Genomic DNA, 22,210 nt, shown 5'->3' on the forward strand with positions numbered 1-22,210 from the left:
ATTTCCCTTACAATATATCACAAAGAAAAACAGATAGAGCATGAATAAATGTGGCAAAGTCTTGATAACTGTTGAGCAGATAAGAATTCATCTATTGGTCTTTTTAACAATTTTTATGGTCTTTTTTAAAGAAAGATCTGTTGAGATTATCATCGTTTCTCTTTTGGTCTTGCTGACGTGGTAAATTGATTTTCAAGTGTTGGGCCAAATTTGCATTCCTGGAGTAGGCCCCGCTTGACTGTGAAGTGTTGTTCTTCTGGGAATAACTGAATTTGGCTTGCTAGTGTTTTGTTTGGGGTTCTTTTGGAGTAGACTGCCCATGGTTTTTGTCTTGTGGTATCTGAGGCAAGTGTTAGTGTTGGGGTTGTGTTTCAAGGGATGACTTGGATGATACTATATTTTCCTTTTTTCTGCTCTCTGGAAGAATTTGTGTGGGACTGGTGCTGTTTCCTCCTTAGATGTTTTGACCTAAGTAGTGATTACACTTCAGTTTAAATCCTTGATCTGTTATTATTTGTATACACTTCTTGGTATATGTAGAAATAATTTTCAAAATGAACACTTTTGCCAGGCGCAGTGGCTCACACCTATAATCCCAGCACCGTGGAAGGCCGAGGCAGAAGTATTGCCTGAGCCCAGGAGTTTGAGACAACCTGGATAACATAGTGAGACCCTGTTTCTAAAAAAAAATAAACAAAATTAGTCAGGTGTGGTGGACCACACCTGTAGTCACAGCTGCTCAGGAGGCTGAGGTGAGAGGACTACTTGAGCCTGAGAGGTTGACGCTGCAGTCAGCTGAGATCACGCCACTGCTCTCCAGCCTAGGGCAACAGAGTGAGATCCTGTCTCAAAAGAAACAAACAAAAAAACAATTTTGAAGACATAAGGTAGGTTAAAAAAAATCCTCTTTTTAATTAGAAAATGTATCACTTTTTTAGCTAAGAGCAATGTAATAATCTCACCCTGATGACTAGACTAGGAGCCTCACCTCTGGCCTGGACAACAGTCTTTTACAAGAATTTTCATAATTCCCATCATCACCACTGACATTTAGCAGGCAGGACTATTTGCCAGGCACTGGGTTGCGTGTGTTGCACATGTCATTTCCTTTAATTATCACCATAAGCCTCTGTGGTAGCTACCAGTATTGCCTCCCACATTTTGGCAGAGAAAGCTAAATCATGGCAAGCAGTGTCCAGGATCCAGGACTTGAACTCCTGTAGTCTGACTGCTGGGTGTGCTCTTCACCCACATGTGCCACAGTCCTGGGGAGGCAGCATGGGCTGGTGGGGACAGGAAAGAGGGACAACCTGGGTTCCCACCGTACCTCTTCCTCTAACTGGTTGTAAGACCTTGAGCAACTCATGTCATCCCCTGGCCTTGGTGTCCTTGATGATAAAAAGCAAGGCTTGGTCCAGACAGTTGTTTTGAAACTCTGCCTGAAGGGCCTGGGAGCTAGAGGCAACACCTTGAGAATCAGGCAGGAGGAGCAGCCTTCCTTCTTTTGTGTCACAGAATGCTGTGGTTAATATTTTTATCTGTCCAAAATTCATGTTGAAACTTAACTGGCAATTTAAAAGTATTATGAGGTGGGGCTTTCAGAGGGTAATAAGTCATGGGAACAGAGCCCTCATGAATTCAATTAGATGCCTTTTTTAGAGGGCTTGACAGAGGCAGTTTGTGCCTTCTTGCCCTTCTGCTCTGTGAGGACATGGCATTCAAGAAGCCATCTTAAAAGCAGAAAGCAGCCCTCAGCAGACAACCAAACCTGCTAGCCCCTTGATCTTGGACTCTCAGCCTCCAGAACCATAAGAAAACGAAGTCCTGTTCTTTGTAAATTACCCAGTCTGAAGTATTTTGTTACAGCAGCACAAAAAACTAAAACACATAGTGACCTTCTATAGGATTTCATTTGAACAATCGGTTCTGACCATCTGACTGCTCATCAACTTCTGAGGTTCCTCTGTTCTAATGATTCTACTGAATCACAGAATCATTAGAATGAGTCTATGAATAGCCTATGATTATATTCATCCCATTATCAAGCTCCTAATTAGGTATGGACTATATTCATCTAACCATAGAAATCGTCATTACAGACAAATGTTCATTTCTCTAACTTTTCTAGAATAAATCTCAGCTTTTATAATGATACCAACATATCCTAAATTTTTACCATATGATAAAGTCCATTTAGAAACTATTTTCCCCCCTATAAAGCAACATTCTTCTGTATAATACTAATCTTTCCTTACTTTCCACTTAATTTTAGTAATGTTCAGCACAGAACCTGATACACAGTAAAGGCACTCAAGTGACTGCTGAATCTGAGTAACAGTAAACTCAGTCCTCAAAGATTTAAAAATCAAAGTGTCAGACAAAAATTTAACTTTTTATGAGATTTCAGTTTTTGAAATACACAACTCTTACAGCACAAACACAGTATTTACATTTCAAGTTCTTTGTACAAAAGATGTATGCCATTTTGAAAGAATATTGTTGAGATCATGATCTAAAATACCTGTCAGAGTTACTCATGGAATCTGGTCTTCACAAATCCATTGTATTATGACATAAACAAAATATGGCTAGATGCCAAGGTCTAACCACACATAAAAATACTAATTCTCAGCTGGGCGCAGTGGCTTACACCTGTAATCTCAGCACTTTGGGAGGCGGAGGCGGGTGGATCGCCTGAGGTCAGGAGTTCGAGACCAGCCTGACCAATATAGTGGAACCCCGTCTCTACTAAAAATACAAAGATTAGCCAGGTGTGGCAGCGTGCACCTGTAGTCCCAGCTACTTAGGAGGCTGAGACAGGAGAACTGCTTGAACCTGGGAGGCGGACGTTGCAGTGAGCTGAGATTGCGCCACTGCACTCTAGCCTGGGCGACAGAGCGAGACTTTGTCTCAAAAAAAAAAAAAAAAAAAAAAAACCACCACCACCACCAAAAACTGATTCACAGTGATTGGCAAATGATGGCCTGAGGGTCACATCTGGCTGGTGGCCAGTTTTTGTACGGCTGCAAGTTAAACATGGTTTTTACATTTTTAGAGGGTTGTTTGAAAAAAACAAACTAAACAACAAGAAGAATATATGACAAAGACACAGGTGGCCTGCAATAATTTACTATCCAGCCTTTTACAAAGAAAGTTTGCTGGCCTCTGTTCTATCTAAAACTGACTGAGAGAGATAGCTACTGGAATATACTGATGAGTATTCAACAAGACACCACTGTAATGTGCCAGTGCCATCAGCACTACTCATTTCTAAAATGAGGCACTTCTGTTTGAATATGTACATTTCCAAAACATAATTACATCTGGTAAGTAGCACTGTTACTAACTCTAGCCCTTTGAAATTAGACCTGCACATGAAATCATAGTATTCTTAGGGGCTGAAGTCAATAATTACAAAGCATTTCAGATGTCAATCATTGACCTCTTCAGTAGTTAGTGGTTTAAGACCATTTACAGTCTTAAACATTAGTAAAACCCATAATTTAGGTTATTGTCAGTAAGAGGTGATATTGCTGCATTAGTTAAATAACATCTATAAAAATAGGTTTAGACATCCCAATTCATTATACTCAGAAGCAAGAATAACTAGTTAACTTAGTAACTACTTATTTTAAAAATGGGAAATGAAAAAAAAAGTGCAAAACTTCAGCAAAAGGCTTTGGAATGCAAAGACTGGGGCCTCTTAGCAATCACTCCCAGCTGGCATAGGCTTCTCATAATAAAGTTAGTCTGCAATGACTGCTGTGGGAAATTAGCAGCTGTCTCTTGCCAGTGAGCCTTTTTATAAAAAGGATGACAGGTCCATGAGCAAATTCTTGAAAAGTAAAATCAGTTCAGAGCTGCTCAACACACAAGTTTTCAGTGGGTTGGTTAAATAATTCCTGGTCAGTGGGCTATATTCATGCCACAAAACAGCATGGTACTGGATATTTTCCTTCTTCGAGCCAAACTGCTAAGCATCACATCGCAAAGACATCTCTGTGAAGCTGAGTTTTAAAATGCTCAGTAAATGCTGAGGTAGATGGTTTTCAAATGAAGATCTTCTATACTCTGATTCGATTGGGACTAGCTTCTTTGTGTATCCTCCTTCTGGGAAATATCTTCCGCTTAAGTGCAATTAACTAAATGATGAAAGACACAAAATACATTTTAATTATCACGCTGATGAAAGACTATAAGTGTATCATACTTTCTAAGAGCCATATGACCTTAATCATTTCCACAATCTTATACATAAAAAACAGACAACAAACAAATCTCCATCATTCCTCCTCCAAAACAAAAACAAACATTAGTTTTGTTTAGCTTTGTAGGGTCAATATGCCTAGATATGTGCCCACAAAGAGACCCAAGAGGATTGCAATTATTTTGGCCCACGCTTCATTTTTCTAAGACTTACAACTACAGACTTTTACACAGCTATTACCAAAGCATATTTATTTACAAGATATCCATTTGTCAAGTCTTTCTACTGAAGGAAACTGTCTCTATTTAGCAATAAGACACTGTCTCTGGGTTTGAAAATGATTACGTTTGTAAAAAAAAAACAAAAAAAAAACCACACACCTATATTGAAAATCTTATCAGCATTTCTCCCCCGCTATTTAACCTAATCATAATCATTGGAGAACACAGGCAACACCCAATTTAAAATGGATTGTAATATAAAAGTTCATTTGTAAATTAGTAGCTTAGAACTTGAATACTTTTTTCCTCATAAAAGGTTTGCCTATAATACATCTGAAACAGAAAACCAAATCAACACTATAATAAAATTTCAATTTAAAAATTTGGGGTTTATTTTCTTTGAACAGAGTCTCACTCACTCTGTTGCCCAACCTGGAGTCCAGTGGCGTGATCTTGGCTCACCGCAACCTCCACCTCCAGGGTTCAAGCGATTCTCCTACCTCAGCGTCCCAAGTACCTGAGACTACAGATGCACACCACCACACCCAGCTAATTTTTGCATTTTTTGTAAAGATGAGGTTTCACCATGTTGGCCACGCTGGTCTTGAATTCCTGATTTCAAGTGATCTGCCTACCTTGGCTTCCCAAAGTGCTGGGATTACCGGCATGAGCCACCACACCCAGCCCAAAATGTGCTCTTTATGTTTTCCATCTAGGATCTCTGTGTTTACCCTGTCTTCCCTCTCCCCAACCATGTAGGACTGGCTTGTTCCTTCATCTCTAGGTGGAGGCAGGGCTTTGTCCAAACATAAGCCACCATGGACTGAATGATGAACTGGGATTTGGGAGGGAAGGAAGAGGCAGCATTGGCTGATTTGTTTGTGAAGGTGGTAGGTATGGCAGGAGGAAGGAGTTTGACTCCAGTAGGTAGAGAGCAGGGTGCTGGGATTTAACCTGCCCTTCCCTTCCCTCTTCCTGCCTCTCTAGTTCCCTATTCTCTGCTGGTATAGATGACACAGAGGAAAGACTAACACTCTTCTTCCTTTCCACTACCACGACTGCTCCTTTCGGTCAGGGCTCCTTTCCTTCCCCATCCTAGGTCAGCACAGCAGACTCAAAGGTTCCTCACTGGACCCTGTTCCAAAAGCAGGCACAGCCTTTCTGAGATTTTTCATAAGACTTTTACCTGCCATGAACAATGGTAACAAACATCAAGAACAAGATGTACAATCCCTGGGAAGCAGATGAAGGTTAAGTTGCTGTCCTGTTCACCTGCCCAGTCTCTGTTTCCTGAATTTCCTTCCATTTGCAGCAAGAAGCCCATTCGTTTATCCTAAAGCTCTCAGTACTTAGGTGCCTGTCCTTCTTGGTATAAGTCAATTTGGTGTATGTTTCATTTGAGTGACAGCTAGAAAAGCTCCACTCAATAGTCACCTTGATTGGAGGCAGAGGCCAAGTCACTTGCCCAACCCAAGTCAGGTCGGTAAAGATGCCCATTCCCCTCCTTCAATCCTTTTCTTCAGAGTATTTCATATGTGAATAGCCTAATGAGGACTCTCTTATCCCTTTCTTTTTACCTCACAAATCTCCCTCCTACTTCTGGTCGCTCACCTCAAGGAGGCTGCGTGTGTACATGCATGCAGAGGAAAGCCCAGGTGTAGAGGGGCTGATGAGGAGAGGAGGGAGGAGGAGAGAGGAGGGAGAACTCCTAGCGACTGAAAGAAAGATAAATGGGAGCTACCGGTGAAGTGGGACAACACGACGGAACTGTGGGATGTCTGAAGACACTGTGCTCACTCAAGGAAGGGTGAAAGAGGAAGAAAATTGGAGACCCATAGAAAATTAACATTAGATAAGGATCCTAGATGGTTTTTTGGTTATAAATACTTAGAGCTACTTGGTTTTAGCCTGGTATCTATAAGTTAATCTGTTGAGTTCCAGATAAAAAGAATACTGGTAATGGATTTAGAAGAGAAATGAATAAAAGACTGTTATATTTGCTGCCTGAATATTGTGAAACATATTTAACATATTCACATATGAGCTATAAGACAATAAGGGAAGCTAAAATTCTGATTGTAAGTGTGTATCATTTTCTAAAACATTCAGACACTAGTATACCAAGAAATACCATTTAATATCCACACAAAATATACAAAACTTACCTGCTCAGCAAAAAATGAGAATATAGTAAACATAATCAATGTTGCTAGTACACAATGGGTCCAAAACTTCAATTTGTCTCGATAAGCCCTCCTGTGCAGAGAGAGAAGAAAGCAACTATGTACTTCTGTATATGGTTTCACTACCATTGGTTAAGCATTATTTATGTACTAGTTTTATAAAAACTATGTTAGGAAACACAAAAACATTGTCTTGCAATTCTAAAATGCTCACACAATACAATATACATTTCCAACATGAGTTCAGATTTTTTATTATGTCATAGTAAATATTATACTTCAATTAGTAAAGTTATCCAGGCAGGGGAAAGGATTTCAAAAGAAAATTACTTCTGGCACTTAAACAAAACCACTCTTTCATTCATTTTTATTCATTCATACTTATTTATTCACTCAGTTACTTGATAAATACTTCCTGTGGATATGGAGAGATGAACAAGATGAAGTCCCTGCTTTAAGTGTTTAGAAACCTGAGGCGTTGCTGACATGCTGACTGATGACTTGCCGTCACATAAGACAAGACAGAAATACGCATTATCAAAAGCAGTCTTGTGGGAAAACTTAGAGAAATGAGGACAGCACCACAGAGATGGCGGCATTTCCTGTGAGCCTTGAAGGGGACAGGAAGCATAAGGACGAGAAAGAGAAGGAGCAGTAGAGTGGCACAGTGGCCAGCTGGACCCTGCAGGACTGAGTGGAGTGAATCCATGCAGCAGCATGGGGGGAGCTAAGCCAGGTGAAGGTGAGAAGGTGTGAACTGCAGCTGCTCTGCAAAACCACACAGTGGGGTCTGGAGAGAACACTCTAGTGGGAAAGTGGATGAAACAGACAGGTGGGGGTGTGTGTGACATAATCAGGGTAAACATGGTGGCCATTTGAAGGATGGACAAACAAGAAAGGCAGGCATTTTAGTTTTAGACCAGGCATGAAAGGAAGCAGTGACAATGAAAAGAAATAAACAACAGAAGAGACATTCCTGAGGTAGAATCAACTGGACCTGGAGCCAACAGAATACTGGGGATAAAAAGAGGCAGTATAGCCATTTCCTCATCCGTAATTTGGAAATAATGAACAATTGGTTATGAAGATTAAATAAAAATGCTTACCATAGGTTTGGAAGATATGCTAGTAATTACCAAACTCTGGCCTCTGTGCTGAGTTACAGATTCTCATTTTCCACTGTTTGGGTGTGGATGTCTCTACCTCAAGTCACACATCCAAAATGGCACTCTCCCACACACAGGTCTTCCCCCCATATTTCCCACATCTGTTAATAGGATCATAACTAGCTCTGTCAACTAATGTCTAGTGTCATTCAGAATCAATGTGGATTCTTAAAGAGCTAAGCAGCCACAGACTACAGACAGTTAACGTGTTGCCCCAGCTGCAAGAGAACCCATGAAATGAGCGCCTGCTATGTACTAGGGAGGCACTGTGGACTCAGCAGTAAGACACCACCTTTGCCCTGGAAGAGGACTCATAGTCTATCGGGAGAGACAAACACAACCAGACAGATGGCTGTGCAGTGCTATACCCCAAAAGGAATGGGCTTCTGTGGGGACAGGAAGAAAGTCAATGCAGGCAACTAGGGAAAGATGGCAGGGAACTCATGGAGGAAAAGAGAAACAAGACAATTTCTAGGAAGCAGGGCTAGCAGTGAGAGACGATGCAGAGCTGAGCAGGAGGAGGAGCAAGCAGCCCCCAGGGCAGGGGAATGACTGCAAGAGCACCCACACCTGATTCACACCATTTGTACAGCACAGAAATCAAGGACCTCTCAAATTACTTTTAAGCCCACTCTTTTCTTATTCAAATGGACCATTGAGGGTAAATTTAGTCACAAATTGGATTTGGGGAGTTAACACTTAGATCCACCTAAAGATCTTTTTCCTCTGAGTTAAGGGAAAGTGAAAATGGTGAGAAGCCATTCCTTGTCATTTCTGGGAGAGAAGACCCATGATTCAGTAATAACTTCTCCTTATGAAAATAAACACATAAAGATAGCAGCAATATTCATCCTAATTGTCTCATTTGCCCAACTCCAAGACAGCGAGGAGTTCTAGTGCCAAGGTCTGCCAATTTCCCTTTTAAAATGTCTCCCAGTTCGTCTACTGCTTTTTCTTTATTGCCTGGGCTGTATCCTTGGTTCACACCTGACTGTTTCTAGGACTAATGAAATGCTTACTTGTCTCCCTGCCTCCAGTTCCCAGACAACCCTGCCCCACTCTTAAGTACTTCTCCAACACTCCAACCTCCACTCTAATACTAATTATCATCTCAAATCATGAAGTCTGATCATGACAAACATCTAAAAAAAAATGTCTCCTGGGGGTCCATTCTCAAAAGAAAAAAGTCTAATTCAAATACAGTCTTTCACAATCTTCTTCCTTGACACAGGATTATCTTACACCTCTGTGCCTTTGCACATGCCATTTCTTCTACCAGGAATGCTCTTTCTTACCTGGAGAAGTCATTTTCATAATTCAAACCCAAGTCCAAATGTCACCTTCCTATAATAGAATCAGCTGGTCCTTCCTACATACACCAACTGCACTGAACTCTTATTGCTGCCCTCAATATACTGTATCACAATTTGCCTAGTATCTGTCTCCCTGGATAGACTGTGAACATCTCAAAGCCTGGTACCACATACCTGTTATCTTAGTATTCCTAGCACCTGGCACAGAGAGGCAAGCAAAGGGTCAAAAATCTTCCTGTTACCAGGGGGTTCCCTGCAGGGGTTTCTTGCTCCCAGAGCTCCCAAGATGGTGGCAGGCTGCTTCCAAAATGGCGGCAGGCCACTTCCAAGATGGTGTTCTCTGACCTGGGGTTCTTGGCCTCACAGATTCCAAGGAATGGAGTCTTGGGCCATGCGGTGAGTGTTATAGCTCTATTAGAAGCCATGGGTCATGGAAGAGAACCACGGAACCCAATGACTAGTGTTCAGTTCGATTAGGACGAACCCCGGCACTTAGCCACGCAGGAACAATGGCGAGCCTTTAGCCCGATCGGGGGAGTGGCAATGGGCGCCTGGCTGGATCAGGAGCACAGCAGACACCCTGCTGGGTCCGGAGGGATGGAAGTCATCGCCAGGTCTGTGACGGCGGCAAACAGCAGTGGTGGACGGTGAGTGAAAGCTCAGCTCAAGCCGTAACAAACAGGGACCAAAAGAATGTGCAGTTGCAAGATTTAATAGAGTGAAGACAGAGTTCCCATACAAAGGGAGGGGACCCAAAGAGGGTAGCCATTGCCAGCTCGAATGCCTGGGTTTATATCCTGATCATTGTCCCTCCTGCTGTGCTCTCAGGCAATAGATGATTGGCTATTCTTTATCACCTGTTTTTGTCTAATTAGCATTTTAGTGAGCTCTCTCTACTATCTGATTGGTCGGGTGTGAGCTAAGTTGCAAGCCCCATGTTTAAAGGTGGAAGCGGTCACCTTCTCAGCTAGGCTTAGGGATTCTTAGTCGGCCTAGGAAATCTAGCTAGTCCTGTCTCTCATTCCTAAACCAAAAGATAAAATTATTTTTATAATTAAATGTTGGCAATTGCAGTAGAATGAAAGATGAAGAAAACTTATAAAGCAGCTTTGGAATATAGTGGAATGTGCAGAGGGTTGGGAGTCAGGCTGGATCAGCCACTTGCCAGCTACTTCAGCAGGAGCAAGTTACTCAACTCACATTACTATGTTCTCATCTTTAACGTGGCAGTAACAATACTTTTAACTGTAGAGAGTAAATATCTTGCCTAGCACAGTGTTTAACAGACAACAGGTTCTTAAGAAAAAGGGTAGCCACTCTGATGGCAGTGATGATGATGAAGCACACTTAGCCGGTGTTGTAGGCAGAATCTGGTGAATGGGCTGCCCAGGTTCATACATGGGCTCCCCCATTCAGGAGCCAAGATGCCTTATGCAAGTTACTTCCTTTTGCTGTACTGAGGATAAAATGGACCTACTACAGAGTTGTTAGAAGAGTTAAATGAGAATGTGCAAGAAAAGCTCTTAGTCAAGTACCATGTTACAATGAAGTTAAAAAAAAAAAAAAGGTCTTAGTAAGTATTGCTAGTGATTATTCCCACAGCAGATACTCAATAAATTAGCTGATTTAACAAATATAAGAATGAAAATTAGGGCCGCATGCGGTGGCTCACGCCTGTAATCTCAGCACTTTGGAAGCCTGAGGTGGAAGGATCGCTCGAGCCAAGGAGTTTGAGACCAGCCTGGCCAACCTGGCAAAACCCTGTCTCTACTAAAAATAACAAAAATTAGCTGGGCGTGGTGGCACATGCCTGTAATCCCAGCTACTCAGGAGGCTGAGGCATTAGAATCGCTTGAACCTGGGAGGTGGAGATTGCAGTGAGTAGACATCATGCCACTGCACTCCAGCCTGGGTGACAGAGCAAGGCTCTGTCTCAAAGCAAAAGAAAACAAAACAAACTGCTTAACTCAATCCTTTACTCATTATAAAGTTTCCCAGTTGATTATAAAGGCTAACCAGATAGTCTGGTTGTTGAAGTACTGAATGAAATGGCTCCTAATACCTTTTCAGATTTACATTCCACGATTTCAATATATGAATTCTCCAACTAAGCTGGGCTAGCCCTCAAATTGCCCAGATCATTCCCACCTCCAAGCTTTTGCTCATTGTTCCCTTCTCACCACTTCTGAGATTCTGCCTTCAGGACTTAGTTTAATTCATTTTCCCCAAAGTCTTTGACTATCAGCGCAGCACATACTGACCTCATGTACCTCTCATTTTATACTAAACAATTCCTTCACTTACACATTGGTCAACAAACAGCTGAATAAATGAAGTTCCAAATAGACTGAAAGAACCCAGTTATGCATTTTTTCAAATCCCTTAAAATGCAAATAAATGTCTTTCAAATATTAAACTCAATAAAAATTATAACTATACTTTTACGAATAAATTACAGAGCAAATAACACATTAAAGAAATTTCAGCTGGGCATGGTGGCTCACACCTGTAATCCCAGCACTTTGGGAGGCCAAGGTGGGCGCATCACCTGAGGTCAGGAGTTTGAGACCAGTCTGGCTAACATGTTGAAACCCTGTTTCTACTAAAAATACAAAAAATTAGCCGGGCTTGGTGGCGCATGCCTATAATCCCAGCTACTCAGGAGGCTGAGGCAGGAGAATCACTGAACCCAGGAGGCGGAGGTTGCAGTGAGCTGAGATTGCACCATTGCACTCCAGCCTGGGCAACAAGAGCAAAACTCCGTCTCAAAAAAAAAAAAAAAAAAAGAAATTAAAAAATTTCATCGCTAACATATAGATACATACGTATGTATAATGTATACACTCATACACACACACATATATATAAAAAACATGAGAATTTACCATTCCTGCAGCTCATGCATATGAAGGAAACGGTTTCGATACTCTCTTGGCAGCTCAAACTGGGAAGGTATGGGGAACATGGATTCATAGAAGTCCCTGAGAACAGCCTTCACTGTCTGGGCATCTTTATGATTGTGGTCAATGTTGTCATTCAGGCAAACAAACTTCCTGAAATAACAGAGAGCCAGGGTTATTAGTTACATACGGATAATCCTGACCTAACAAAACAAGGATGTGGATTCCAAATATATTTTAAATGGACTTATGTCCCAAGTTGGTATATTTGCTGATATGATTCTCTGGGGGAATGATGTTCTATACAGTTTTTCTTTAGATATTCCTCACCTATAAAATAAGAGAACTAGGGTAGATGGCCTTTTAACTATGGGAGTAAATTAATTTAATGACTTCTCTTTTTGGAGTGTCCTAAATTAATTGTTCAATAAATGTAGTTAATAGAGTGTCCTGAATTAACTGTTCAATAAATGTAGTTAACTGACTAGAATATTTTGTTGGCAGCTAGAAAAGACAATCAGTGGCCAGGCATGGTGGTTCACACCTGTTATCCCAGCACTTTGGGGGGCAGAGGTGGGAAGATCACCTGAGGTCAGGAGTTTGAGACCAGTTTGACCAACATGGCAAAACCCCGTCTCTACTACAAATACAAAAATTAGCCAGATGTGGTGGCATGTGCCTGTAGTCCCAGCTCTTCGGGAAGCTGAGGCAGGAGAATCGCTTGAACTTGGGAAGCAGAGGCTGTGGTGAGGCAAAAAAAAAAGACAATCCATAAGTACCTAAAACCAAGTTCTCTGAAGGCCACGCGTGGTGGCTCATGCCTGTAATCCCAGCACCTTGGGAGATCAAGGTAGGCTGATCACTTGAGGTCAGAAATTTGAGACCAGCCTGGCCAACAGGGTGAAACCCCGTCTCTACTAAAAATACAAAAAAATTAGCCGGGCGTGGTGGCGTGCCTGTAATCCCAGCTACTCAAAAGAATGAGGCACGAGAATTGCTTAACTCGGGAGGCAGAGGTTGCAGTGAGCAATCTTTAGATTGCACCATTGCACTCCAGCCTGGATGACAGAGTGAGACTGTCTCAAAAAGATTAAAAAAAAAAAAAAATCAAAACTAAGTTCTCTGAACTGATAGTTATATTACAAAGAAAAATCATGTAAATAATTGAGAGAGACAGACAGTGCCTTATAGCTACAGATTCTACGAATTTGATAATTTCTGCTTACTATGTCTCTACCCAAGTTGTAAGATGCTAGAGTTCTGGCAAAAAAGCAGATTACAGTGGTGCTTCCTTGCTTGTTTCAAGTTCCTTTCAAGGCAAAGGTCACTAAACTGAGGGCCCATTAAAATGGCTTGTAGGTATGCCAACACTTTTGAAGTAGATTCACCAAAAAAAATCAAACAAACCTGATAAAGCCTTCAGATCCAACTACCAATTTATGGGAAATACAAGAGACATAGAAACATGTTAAACAACTAGGATTCAATCAGAGAAGGACAAAGTGTAAGATAGCTATAGAATCTATAATCGGACTTCTTCATATACACATGCAAAAAATTACATGGTTAAAAAAAGAGAGATGGAGGGAAAACCCATAGATTTAACTTCAAACCAACAAACTTAAAAACCAAAAAACACATAAGTCCTTATGAAAGTTAAGAGGAGTGAAAGGTGTACATTGACAAAGTAGTTGGTCATATTAAGGAATCGTTACTGATTTTTTTAGGGTGATAATGGTATTGTGGTTATATATACAAAAAATATGGAGCTAAAATGATACAATGTTTGAGATTCACTTAATATTAATCAGGTAGCAGTGATGGAGTGGGTGTGCTTAGATGAAACAAGGTTAAATATAAACGGAAGTAAATAAATGTAAATCACTTGTCTTCCTTCTGAAGAAGGATTCGATCAGGATTCAATCTTTCTGAAGAAGGAAGACAAGTGACAGGTATGTGCGAGCTCACTAATCTTTCTCTAAACCTGGAGACTGCTTTAAATTAAAGGACACGAAAGAGCTATGTCAACCTAATATAATATATGAGCCTTGGCTGTATCTTGGATTTAAAAACAAACAAAAGAGGCAGACAACAGCTATCAAGGGCATTTGGAGGCAACTGGGGAAATGTGAAGACAGGCTATTAGATGGTATTATTTAATCAGTGGAGGGAACAGCATATGCAAAGTTCTTGAATGTGTTAATGGTCTGTGGCCTGATGATGAAGCCAACACAAGCAGAGCTAAGAAAATCAAAGAAAAACAAAGCCTGGATATTGTCTATCCCAGGCTCCTTGTTAACGGGATAAACATGTCCTTCGAGCTGAAGTCAGTCTGAAGTCTAGTTTTCCACACTTGACTTAAAATAAGCCTTCATTAAAGTAAAACAAAACAACATAAACAAGAGTTAATGATAAAATCTGTTCAGGTACACAAACAGCAGCTGGGCCTGGCAAACTGTGGAAAAAGCCTGGCTTGCCATGTGTCTTTCTACTAAACCCCTGTCCCTTTAAGTACCATGAAAATGTCTATGAATACTCTAACCCAGTAACTTTCAAATTGGCACAAAGACCTAAAAGTATTGGCTACAACTAAAAACTGCAAATTCTCACATTATTACTACTCATGAATGAGACAGCTCATCAAGAAAATAGGGGGAAGTCTGTACTCCCATCAAAATTGGTTCTTAAAAGCTAAAGTTATTTTAAGAAATTGAAACAGTACACTTCAAGTGGAGGGAACAGCATATGCAAAGAGGGCTGTATGCTGGCTAATTATTATTGTACCTTATGGTTTGGTTGGCTTGTGGGAAACATTTTGTAAAAAATCAGGTATTTTACTGGATTACTGAAGACACTAAATGGGTGTTAAAGATATTTTTACTTTTTTGAAAATTCCAATTTCTTTCTCCTCCAAACGAGAACAGGATTTGTAGAAAAAATATAATGGCTTTAAAATGTCTATAAGGTTCACATCTTTGATCATTTGTAATTAGAATCCTAATTTCAGTGAGGTAAAACTAAAGACCTCCTAATGCATTTAAAAGACTCAGAAATTAAAAATACTCAATTTTAGCTGGGTGCAGCAGCTCATGCCTGTGGTTCCAGCTACTCAGGAGGCTGAGGTGGGAGGATTGCTCGAGCCCAGGAGGTGGAGGCTACAGTGAGCCGTGTTTGCATTACTGCACTCCAGCTTGGGCAACAGAGTGAGATCCTATCTCAAAAATATATAGTTTATATGCCAGTGTCTTTATTTTCCAAAGAAGTTGATGAAACACCTATTTCCCACTAAAGTTAAAAACTCAAAAATGCATATTTTTAGCACATTTTATCAAACCTGCTAAAGTAACAGTTAAGGGGCTGGTAAAGAAATTGTTAAGGCTTAGGTAAACCTGAAAATTTATTCATCCCCAAAGGATGGCTGGAGTATACTGGATTAATGTTCCCATTTATGGTAGCATTCCGCTTTCCTCAAAAGCTAATCTGAACTTTACTTTGAATTGCTAAGATAAATCTAACCATCTAAACAACTGTTCTGGAAGCACCTTTTTAGAAATGCCACAATTCTAAAAAGGCATTTCTAGAATGTCCCAGCTGCCTGGCCTCACCTCCCCACAATGAGATCTGCCCCAGCTCTCCCTGAACAGCTTGTTATTAACAGAACCCAGTTCTTAGAAGTTCAGGCTCATCCCTTTGCATGGGGGACCCCACCTCAACTTGCAACTCCTATCTCTCACTCAACCCCCAACACTGCCTCCACTGTTCGGCCTTTTGGTATGTTCCATACAGAAATAAGCTACTCCCTTCTCTCCAGTCCTGCTGCCTTTTATTCAGGTTTATTTGCATAATTAAAAATTATATATAAAAATCAATACCTAGGGTTTTTTCTTATGTCATCCAACTGGCCAACCACATGAGAAACGTTGGTACGAATCATTTTAAAAGCGATTTCTTCTTCTCCCATGATTTCAAACCTAATTATCAAACATATTTGAAGAGTTTAAATAATTACATGGATATAAAAAATAAAACTTCAATAGAAAATACATTTTTAAAAACTGTAGTGGACTCAACATCCACAGGAGTAACTTAAACTTTTAATACTACTACAGCAAACAATCTCATATAAATTTTAGAAGAGTGCTTAACAGACAAAATATTGTAGATTTATGAAAAAGCCAGACTTTTGTAATTACTCTTATACTAAACAAAGGGAATATGTGTGTACTACTTACCTATATTTGTTTTTGTCCTTATATGCTTTGTGGATTTTGTCAGTTACTGGTTTACAGTTTGTTACTAGACTTTTAGTGACCGGTGGCTATGAGAAAACATAAGTAGATCAGATGTCACATCAGAGCTGAAAGTAGGGCAATTTAGTCCTAAGTTCTGATTTTTAAAACTTTGATTCTATTCTCTTCGGAAGTAAGAAAAACACCAACTGTGACTACATATACATCTTTTTCATCTTTAAGAACACATTGGCAAACAATTACTATGATTTATATAATAGAGAGTTTATAATGCATTTTTCACAAACAAACCTGAAGTACTTTATCCTACTGGATCATGCCAAAAACCCAAAATAAACTGCTGAAGTACATAGACAAGCTGCTCCTCTGTTATTAGCCTGACTGCATACCAGCTCTACATGAGGCATCTGGTGAATTCCCAACCCACAAGTAGTCTCATAGTCTCATTCTTTTTTTTTTTTTTTTTTGGAGACGGAGTCTCACTCTATTGCCCAGGCTGGAGTGCAGTGGCGCGATCTCAGCTCACCGCAACTTCTGCCTCTCGGGTTCAAGTGATTCTCCTGTCTCAGCCTCCTGAGAAGCTGGGATTACAGGAACCTGCCACCACACCCAACTCATTTTTGTATTTTTAGAAGATATGGGGTTTCACCATGTTGGCCAGGCTGGTCTCGAACTCCTGACCTCAAGTGATCCGCCCGCCTTGGCCTCCCAAAGTGGTGGGATTACAGGCATGAGCCATCGTGCCCAGCTGATTTTTGTATTTTTTAGTATAGATGGGGTTTCACCATGTTGGCCAGGCTGGTCTTGAACTCCTGCCCTCAGGTGATCCACACACCTGGGCCTCCCAAAGTGCTGAGATTATAGGCATGTGCCACCGTGCCCAGCCCTAGTCTCATTCTTGACCTGCTGATTCCTATCTGTTAATCTCACTAGAGCAAATTCCTTTAGGGCTGATACCAGGTCTTTACTCCTCTATTTATCTCAACTTTATTAATTTAGTAATGTTAAGTCTTAGCACATTTAGAGAATTGGCTTTTAAGTGGCACATATCTATATACTAACCCATGCCATATGCTAAACTAATCTACATGTGATAGGCAATACTCATACTGTATGCTCTGATGGCTGCTATGCTGACCTCTTTCACCAATGGCTGCCACTTTTCACACTACGTCCCCTCATGAGGGAGGAGGTGTCCTATCTGCAGTCATTAGTTATACATGGCTTGAAGATTTGCAAGATAGTAATTTTTTAAAATACCATTTTATTCTGATTATGAAAGCAAAATCTACTCATTATAGAAAACATGAAAAATTCTAGTGTACAAAAAGGATATTAAAAACTACCTGTGATTTAACCTACTGTCATTTCTGTTGTCTTTTGGGGTATGTGTGTTGTATATGTATTTGCGGGATTTCTACAGTTCAAATCATACTGTCTATATGATAGTACCCATTATTTCCCCCACCTAATTATATAAGAATTTTTCCATTTATCAGTAAAAAATTAACAGAAAATATCTAATGGCTGTATTATATTCATTTCATCAATTCTACGATTTTCTTCACATTTTAACTTCTCTGAAACTAAAATCTCTCACATAATCTACAGTCTTCCAATTATTTCAGCCAAATGATATCCCAATGTAGTTGTGTGTCAGTCACCCACTGCCCCTACTGGTAAAATGGAGTAAGTGCCAGCATTAAAGCAATTGAGCTTTGATGAACGATGACATTCCATGTGATGAATATTTTCTTGATTGTTAAACCTCAGGATTGTTCTCTCTGGCCAATGAGAATAATCTGGGGCTATTTTCTGTCACCCTCAGCGAACAGGACATCTGTTTATGGAATACAAGCAACAAATCCAAATTACGCATCTATGGGGTGAACAGGAAGATTCCAAAGCAAGCTATGAATGATTCTGGATTACCTGTGCTACTATTTTGCAACAAAGCCATATAAAACCATAGAGCCTGCTTCTAGTTCTGAAGTGCTATACAGAAATGCTGTAAATAACACTTGATAAGGATGTACTTTCTGTTGTACATAAAAGTAACCCATTCCACTTACCAGATTGGGATCATAGTAGGCTTCCTGAGTTGGTGGAATATTATTTAGCTGAGTGATATCAGCAGGCAGCATTTTTGAGCAATTTATTAGCATGTGTTCCAGACCTGTCAAATCCTAACAAAGAAAAAGAAGAAGATAAACCTGTTATGTGCATTGTAAGTAATGACTGTGGTTTTGAAAACAAAAATTAAGTGAAAGCTTCCAAAAATGGTTTAAATGCTATCTTCAAAGAGAGTCTGACTACATGATTCTTAAGATAAAGGCACTCTAAGAGGAGCAGAATGAGACAATGCCAACACAAATATTTCATCTTCATCTCAAAGAACGTTCTGGCTTCTGAGATACCCATTTACACAAGGTGGTCCAGGGCTCAGGAGAAATCATGCCCTGCAGCTAGATTCATCTGGGCACCTCCATTAGTTAGTTTCCTACCTCTGGGACTAGAGGATGCCATGAAGGAGGGGCCTGGCTGAGCTCTCTGGTTAGCCACATCTGAAGTCCTAGAATGGATATACCACAAGAATCTTATATGCAGGTATGGTCTGGCTCTTTTCCAGACAATCAAGATCAATCTCTACTGAAAAACCTACAAAAAGTAATTTCATAAAATACGAACCTCAAATTTGGTTATAATTCTGGCACTAAAACAGACTAGCTATGAATACCCACAGTAAATATTAAGAGTTATTTTTACTTGCAATAAATTATGTAGGGGAAAAAGAGACATGGTCAGAATTAAAATTTTCTCTTTGTTTTGAGACAGAGTCTGACTCTGTTGCCCAGCCTGGAGGGCAGTGGCACGATCTTGGCTCACTGCAACCTCCACCTCCCCAGGTTGAAGCAGTTCTCCTATTTCAGCCTTCCAAGTAGCTGGAATGACAGGTGCATGCCACCATGTCTGGCTAATTTTTTGTATTTTTAGTAGAGACGGGGTTTCACTGTGTCGCCCAGGTTGGTCTTGAACTCCTGAGCTCAGCCGACTAGGCCTCCCAAAGTGCTGGGATTACAGGTGTGAGCCACCGTGCCTGACCAGAATTAAAATTCTCATTTAAAACATCAAAAAGTTTAGAGTAAGACAATACGACACCTGCAAACTTAATGGCAATTCGTGAATTCTGGTAGCCAGTGTTCGGATTTCTCTGTCAGACAAGACACCAGATTGGTCTGTATCAACTTCATCAAAGACTTGAGATATATTCAGTGGCTGAACTGCACTCATGAGATAGTAAAAATAAGAGAAGGCAAACTGCATATCCTCAGAATGGCGCACTTTGTGAAATGACGTCTTGTCAAATTCTTCAGGGAACCTGTCCAAATATAACATATTACAAACTCTGGATATTCAAAGTATGTACCGTATCTAACATTTGCAGAGATGGACTTTTTTCTTTCGCACTTAGATCATACCTTTAACATATTAGTCATCAAATATTAGAGCCATAAATTTAGTATGGTAAATATGCAAACTTCAAGTAGCCTTAGTTCTGAACACAAGCCAACAACTCAAACATGAGGAAGACTTACATATCTTGCAGCTCTTGCATAACAATCCGGTCAATCATGTGAGGCATGTGAGCGGGGACTTTCCGTGATGTGAATCCAAACTTGCTATTTAGAATTTTATTTACATATCTGAGGGAATCTGCAAACGTATCCTTCAGTTGCCTCCCAGTATTTTTGCTATCAGTGAAGTATGCCAATTGTGTCTTCAATGACTCTTCTTCCTGAAAAGAGAATTCTACATGTAACTCAGCATTATGTTTAGTGCACAAGTATACTTTGTTACAAGACATTTTATATAATGTGGTAATAACTAGTCACGAACTCTCCATTAGGAGCAAATGCAATGCATGTTAACAAGTCACTTTTAAGGATCTAAACTGGATTTAGCAGGACTCAACTGAATTTCAGTGCAAGTATCACCAATATTGGTTTGAGAACAACAGCTGTATGAGGGAGATCTACGTAACAACAGTCACATATGGAGGATATTCTTCAAGGACTGGTCATTGTGAGATTTCAAAGCCAATTCAATGCAACATTTAGAAAATTTATTTACATATAAATTTGATAGTACTTTCAGTAACAAGCTAATTCTGCAGATGATATCAAATGTGCAAGTCTTTGAGTTGTAAGCACAAGGACTAGAAACAAATTTGGTTTCATCGTATAATAGTTTTAATATTATAAAATCAAAACCAGTTAAGTGGCAGAACTAAATAGGCAAAGAAAATTGGTAAAGCATTCAAATACTTTACAGAAATACTTTTGCTTCTCAAACTGATAAAAATGTAAGGAGACTGATATTAACTGGTGTTGGTTAGACTGCAGTGAAGCAAGCACTCCTGTATACTTTTTGTGGAAATATGAAGTGGTACAACATTTCAGAAAGACATATTTAAAGTTTATATCTGCTAACCTAGTAATCCTAGCCACAGAACTAAAACTCACTGAAGTGTAAGATATATGTACAAGAGTATTCACTGCAACACTATTTGTAATCACAAAACATTGGAAATAACTAACCTGCAGCTATTAAAAAGAATAATGGCATTGGCATGGGTATAAATAAATAAATAAATAATGGCATTTGCCCACATACTACAACTGCAGGGAAATACATGTAAATTTACACTATATATATATATTTCTCTATATATAACCATACATACATATAGGTATGTTTGCATAGCTATAGAAAGATACTGGAAGAATACCCATCAAAGTATTAACAGTGATTATCTCCAGGAGGGAGACTGAAGAAGGAAGAACTTCCCTTTTTTTACTGTATTTTTTTGAATTGCTTGCAATTTTTACTACTAACCTATAATGCTTCTGTAAATTTAAAAAAAAAAAAAAAAAAAAAGGAAAGAAGCCAGGCATGGTGGCTCACGCCTGTAGTCCTAGCACTTTGGGAGGCCAAGACGGGCAGATCACCTGAAATCAGGAGTTCAAGACGAGCCTGGCTAACATGGTGAAACCCCGTCTCCACTAAAAATACAAAAAATTAGCTGGGCGTGCTAGCATGCGCCTGTAATCCCAGCCACTCAGGAGGCTGAGGCAGGGGAATCGCTTGAACCTAGGAGGCAGAGATTGCAGTGAGCCGAGATCACGCCATTGCACCACTCCAGCTTGGGAAAAAGAGCGAAACTCCATCTCAAAAAAAAAAAAGGAAAGGAAAGAAAACAGGGGAAACTGAGGAAATAAACATCGTCAAGAACACTGCAGTCCTTCATTAGATCTGTAAATGCCTCATGTGCAAGGCACAAGATACTTCCTAAAATGCTGAGGACATAGTTCCTCCTTCCCCCTCTTTTCTCCCAGTCTAACACCCACTCGTGGCTGTGTGCCTTCACTATCCAGCCTAGACTGTGTATTTTTGTCTTGGTCTGTCAACTCCCACCTCTTTGAAGGTCAGTCCACAGGGAACTTCCTCCTGTATGCCTTCCTAGTACTTCTAGGCAGAGCTAAGGAGTCCTCCCCTCCGGATTTTTTGCCCATATCTCAACACAAACACACCTCTTTGTTACAGTTATCTCCCCACAAATTTGTCTTCTCTACTGGTCCCTGAGCTTCCATGAGCAGTGGCTATGTTCCTGTCATCTTGCATTCCCCCGTGGTTAGCACTGTGAGAGCACTGAGGAGAGGTACAGATGACACCACAGCACAGTGGAGCCATGGTACAGGGGACGAGCACTCCAACTTTGAGGCTTGGCTCACACTGATTTGCTGTTATAATGTTGGGGAAGCGAATGAACTTAATTGAACTCCAGGGTTTTTTCATCAGTAGAGCTGGAGAAATACCAGATCTGAAATGTCAAGACAAGACAACATACCACTTCCCGCTCTCCTTCCTCGAAGTATGCCCCTGGCTAAATCCCTTACTCATTCACACTTG

General features: G+C 40.3%; 1 protein-coding gene across 3 annotated transcripts in view; it reads right to left on the reverse strand.

Annotated features, from left to right (window-relative positions):
* Positions 1 to 2,371: 2,371 nt before the first annotated feature.
* Positions 2,372 to 22,210, reverse strand: part of GNPTAB (N-acetylglucosamine-1-phosphate transferase subunits alpha and beta) — an 88,100-nt gene continuing 68,261 nt past the window's right edge. For 2 of the 3 annotated variants that reach the window (XM_031650706.1, XM_031650707.1), the window contains 8 exons: positions 19,837 to 20,036; positions 19,400 to 19,619; positions 18,313 to 18,426; positions 16,223 to 16,308; positions 15,863 to 15,961; positions 11,976 to 12,143; positions 6,594 to 6,684; positions 2,374 to 4,142 (listed from right to left, as the gene is read on the reverse strand). In XM_031650706.1, the coding sequence (XP_031506566.1) occupies positions 4,065 to 4,142; positions 6,594 to 6,684; positions 11,976 to 12,143; positions 15,863 to 15,961; positions 16,223 to 16,308; positions 18,313 to 18,426; positions 19,400 to 19,619; positions 19,837 to 20,036 (1,056 nt within the window). In that variant the 3' untranslated portion in view covers positions 2,374 to 4,064. Of the gene's footprint in view, positions 4,143 to 6,593; positions 6,685 to 11,975; positions 12,144 to 15,862; positions 15,962 to 16,222; positions 16,309 to 18,312; positions 18,427 to 19,399; positions 19,620 to 19,836; positions 20,037 to 22,210 lie in introns of all 3 variants that reach the window. The other variant, XM_031650705.1, reaches the window with a different exon arrangement.

Source organism: Papio anubis, chromosome 9 (genome assembly GCF_008728515.1).
Source record: "Papio anubis isolate 15944 chromosome 9, Panubis1.0, whole genome shotgun sequence".
Taxonomy (NCBI): Eukaryota; Metazoa; Chordata; class Mammalia; order Primates; family Cercopithecidae; genus Papio; species Papio anubis.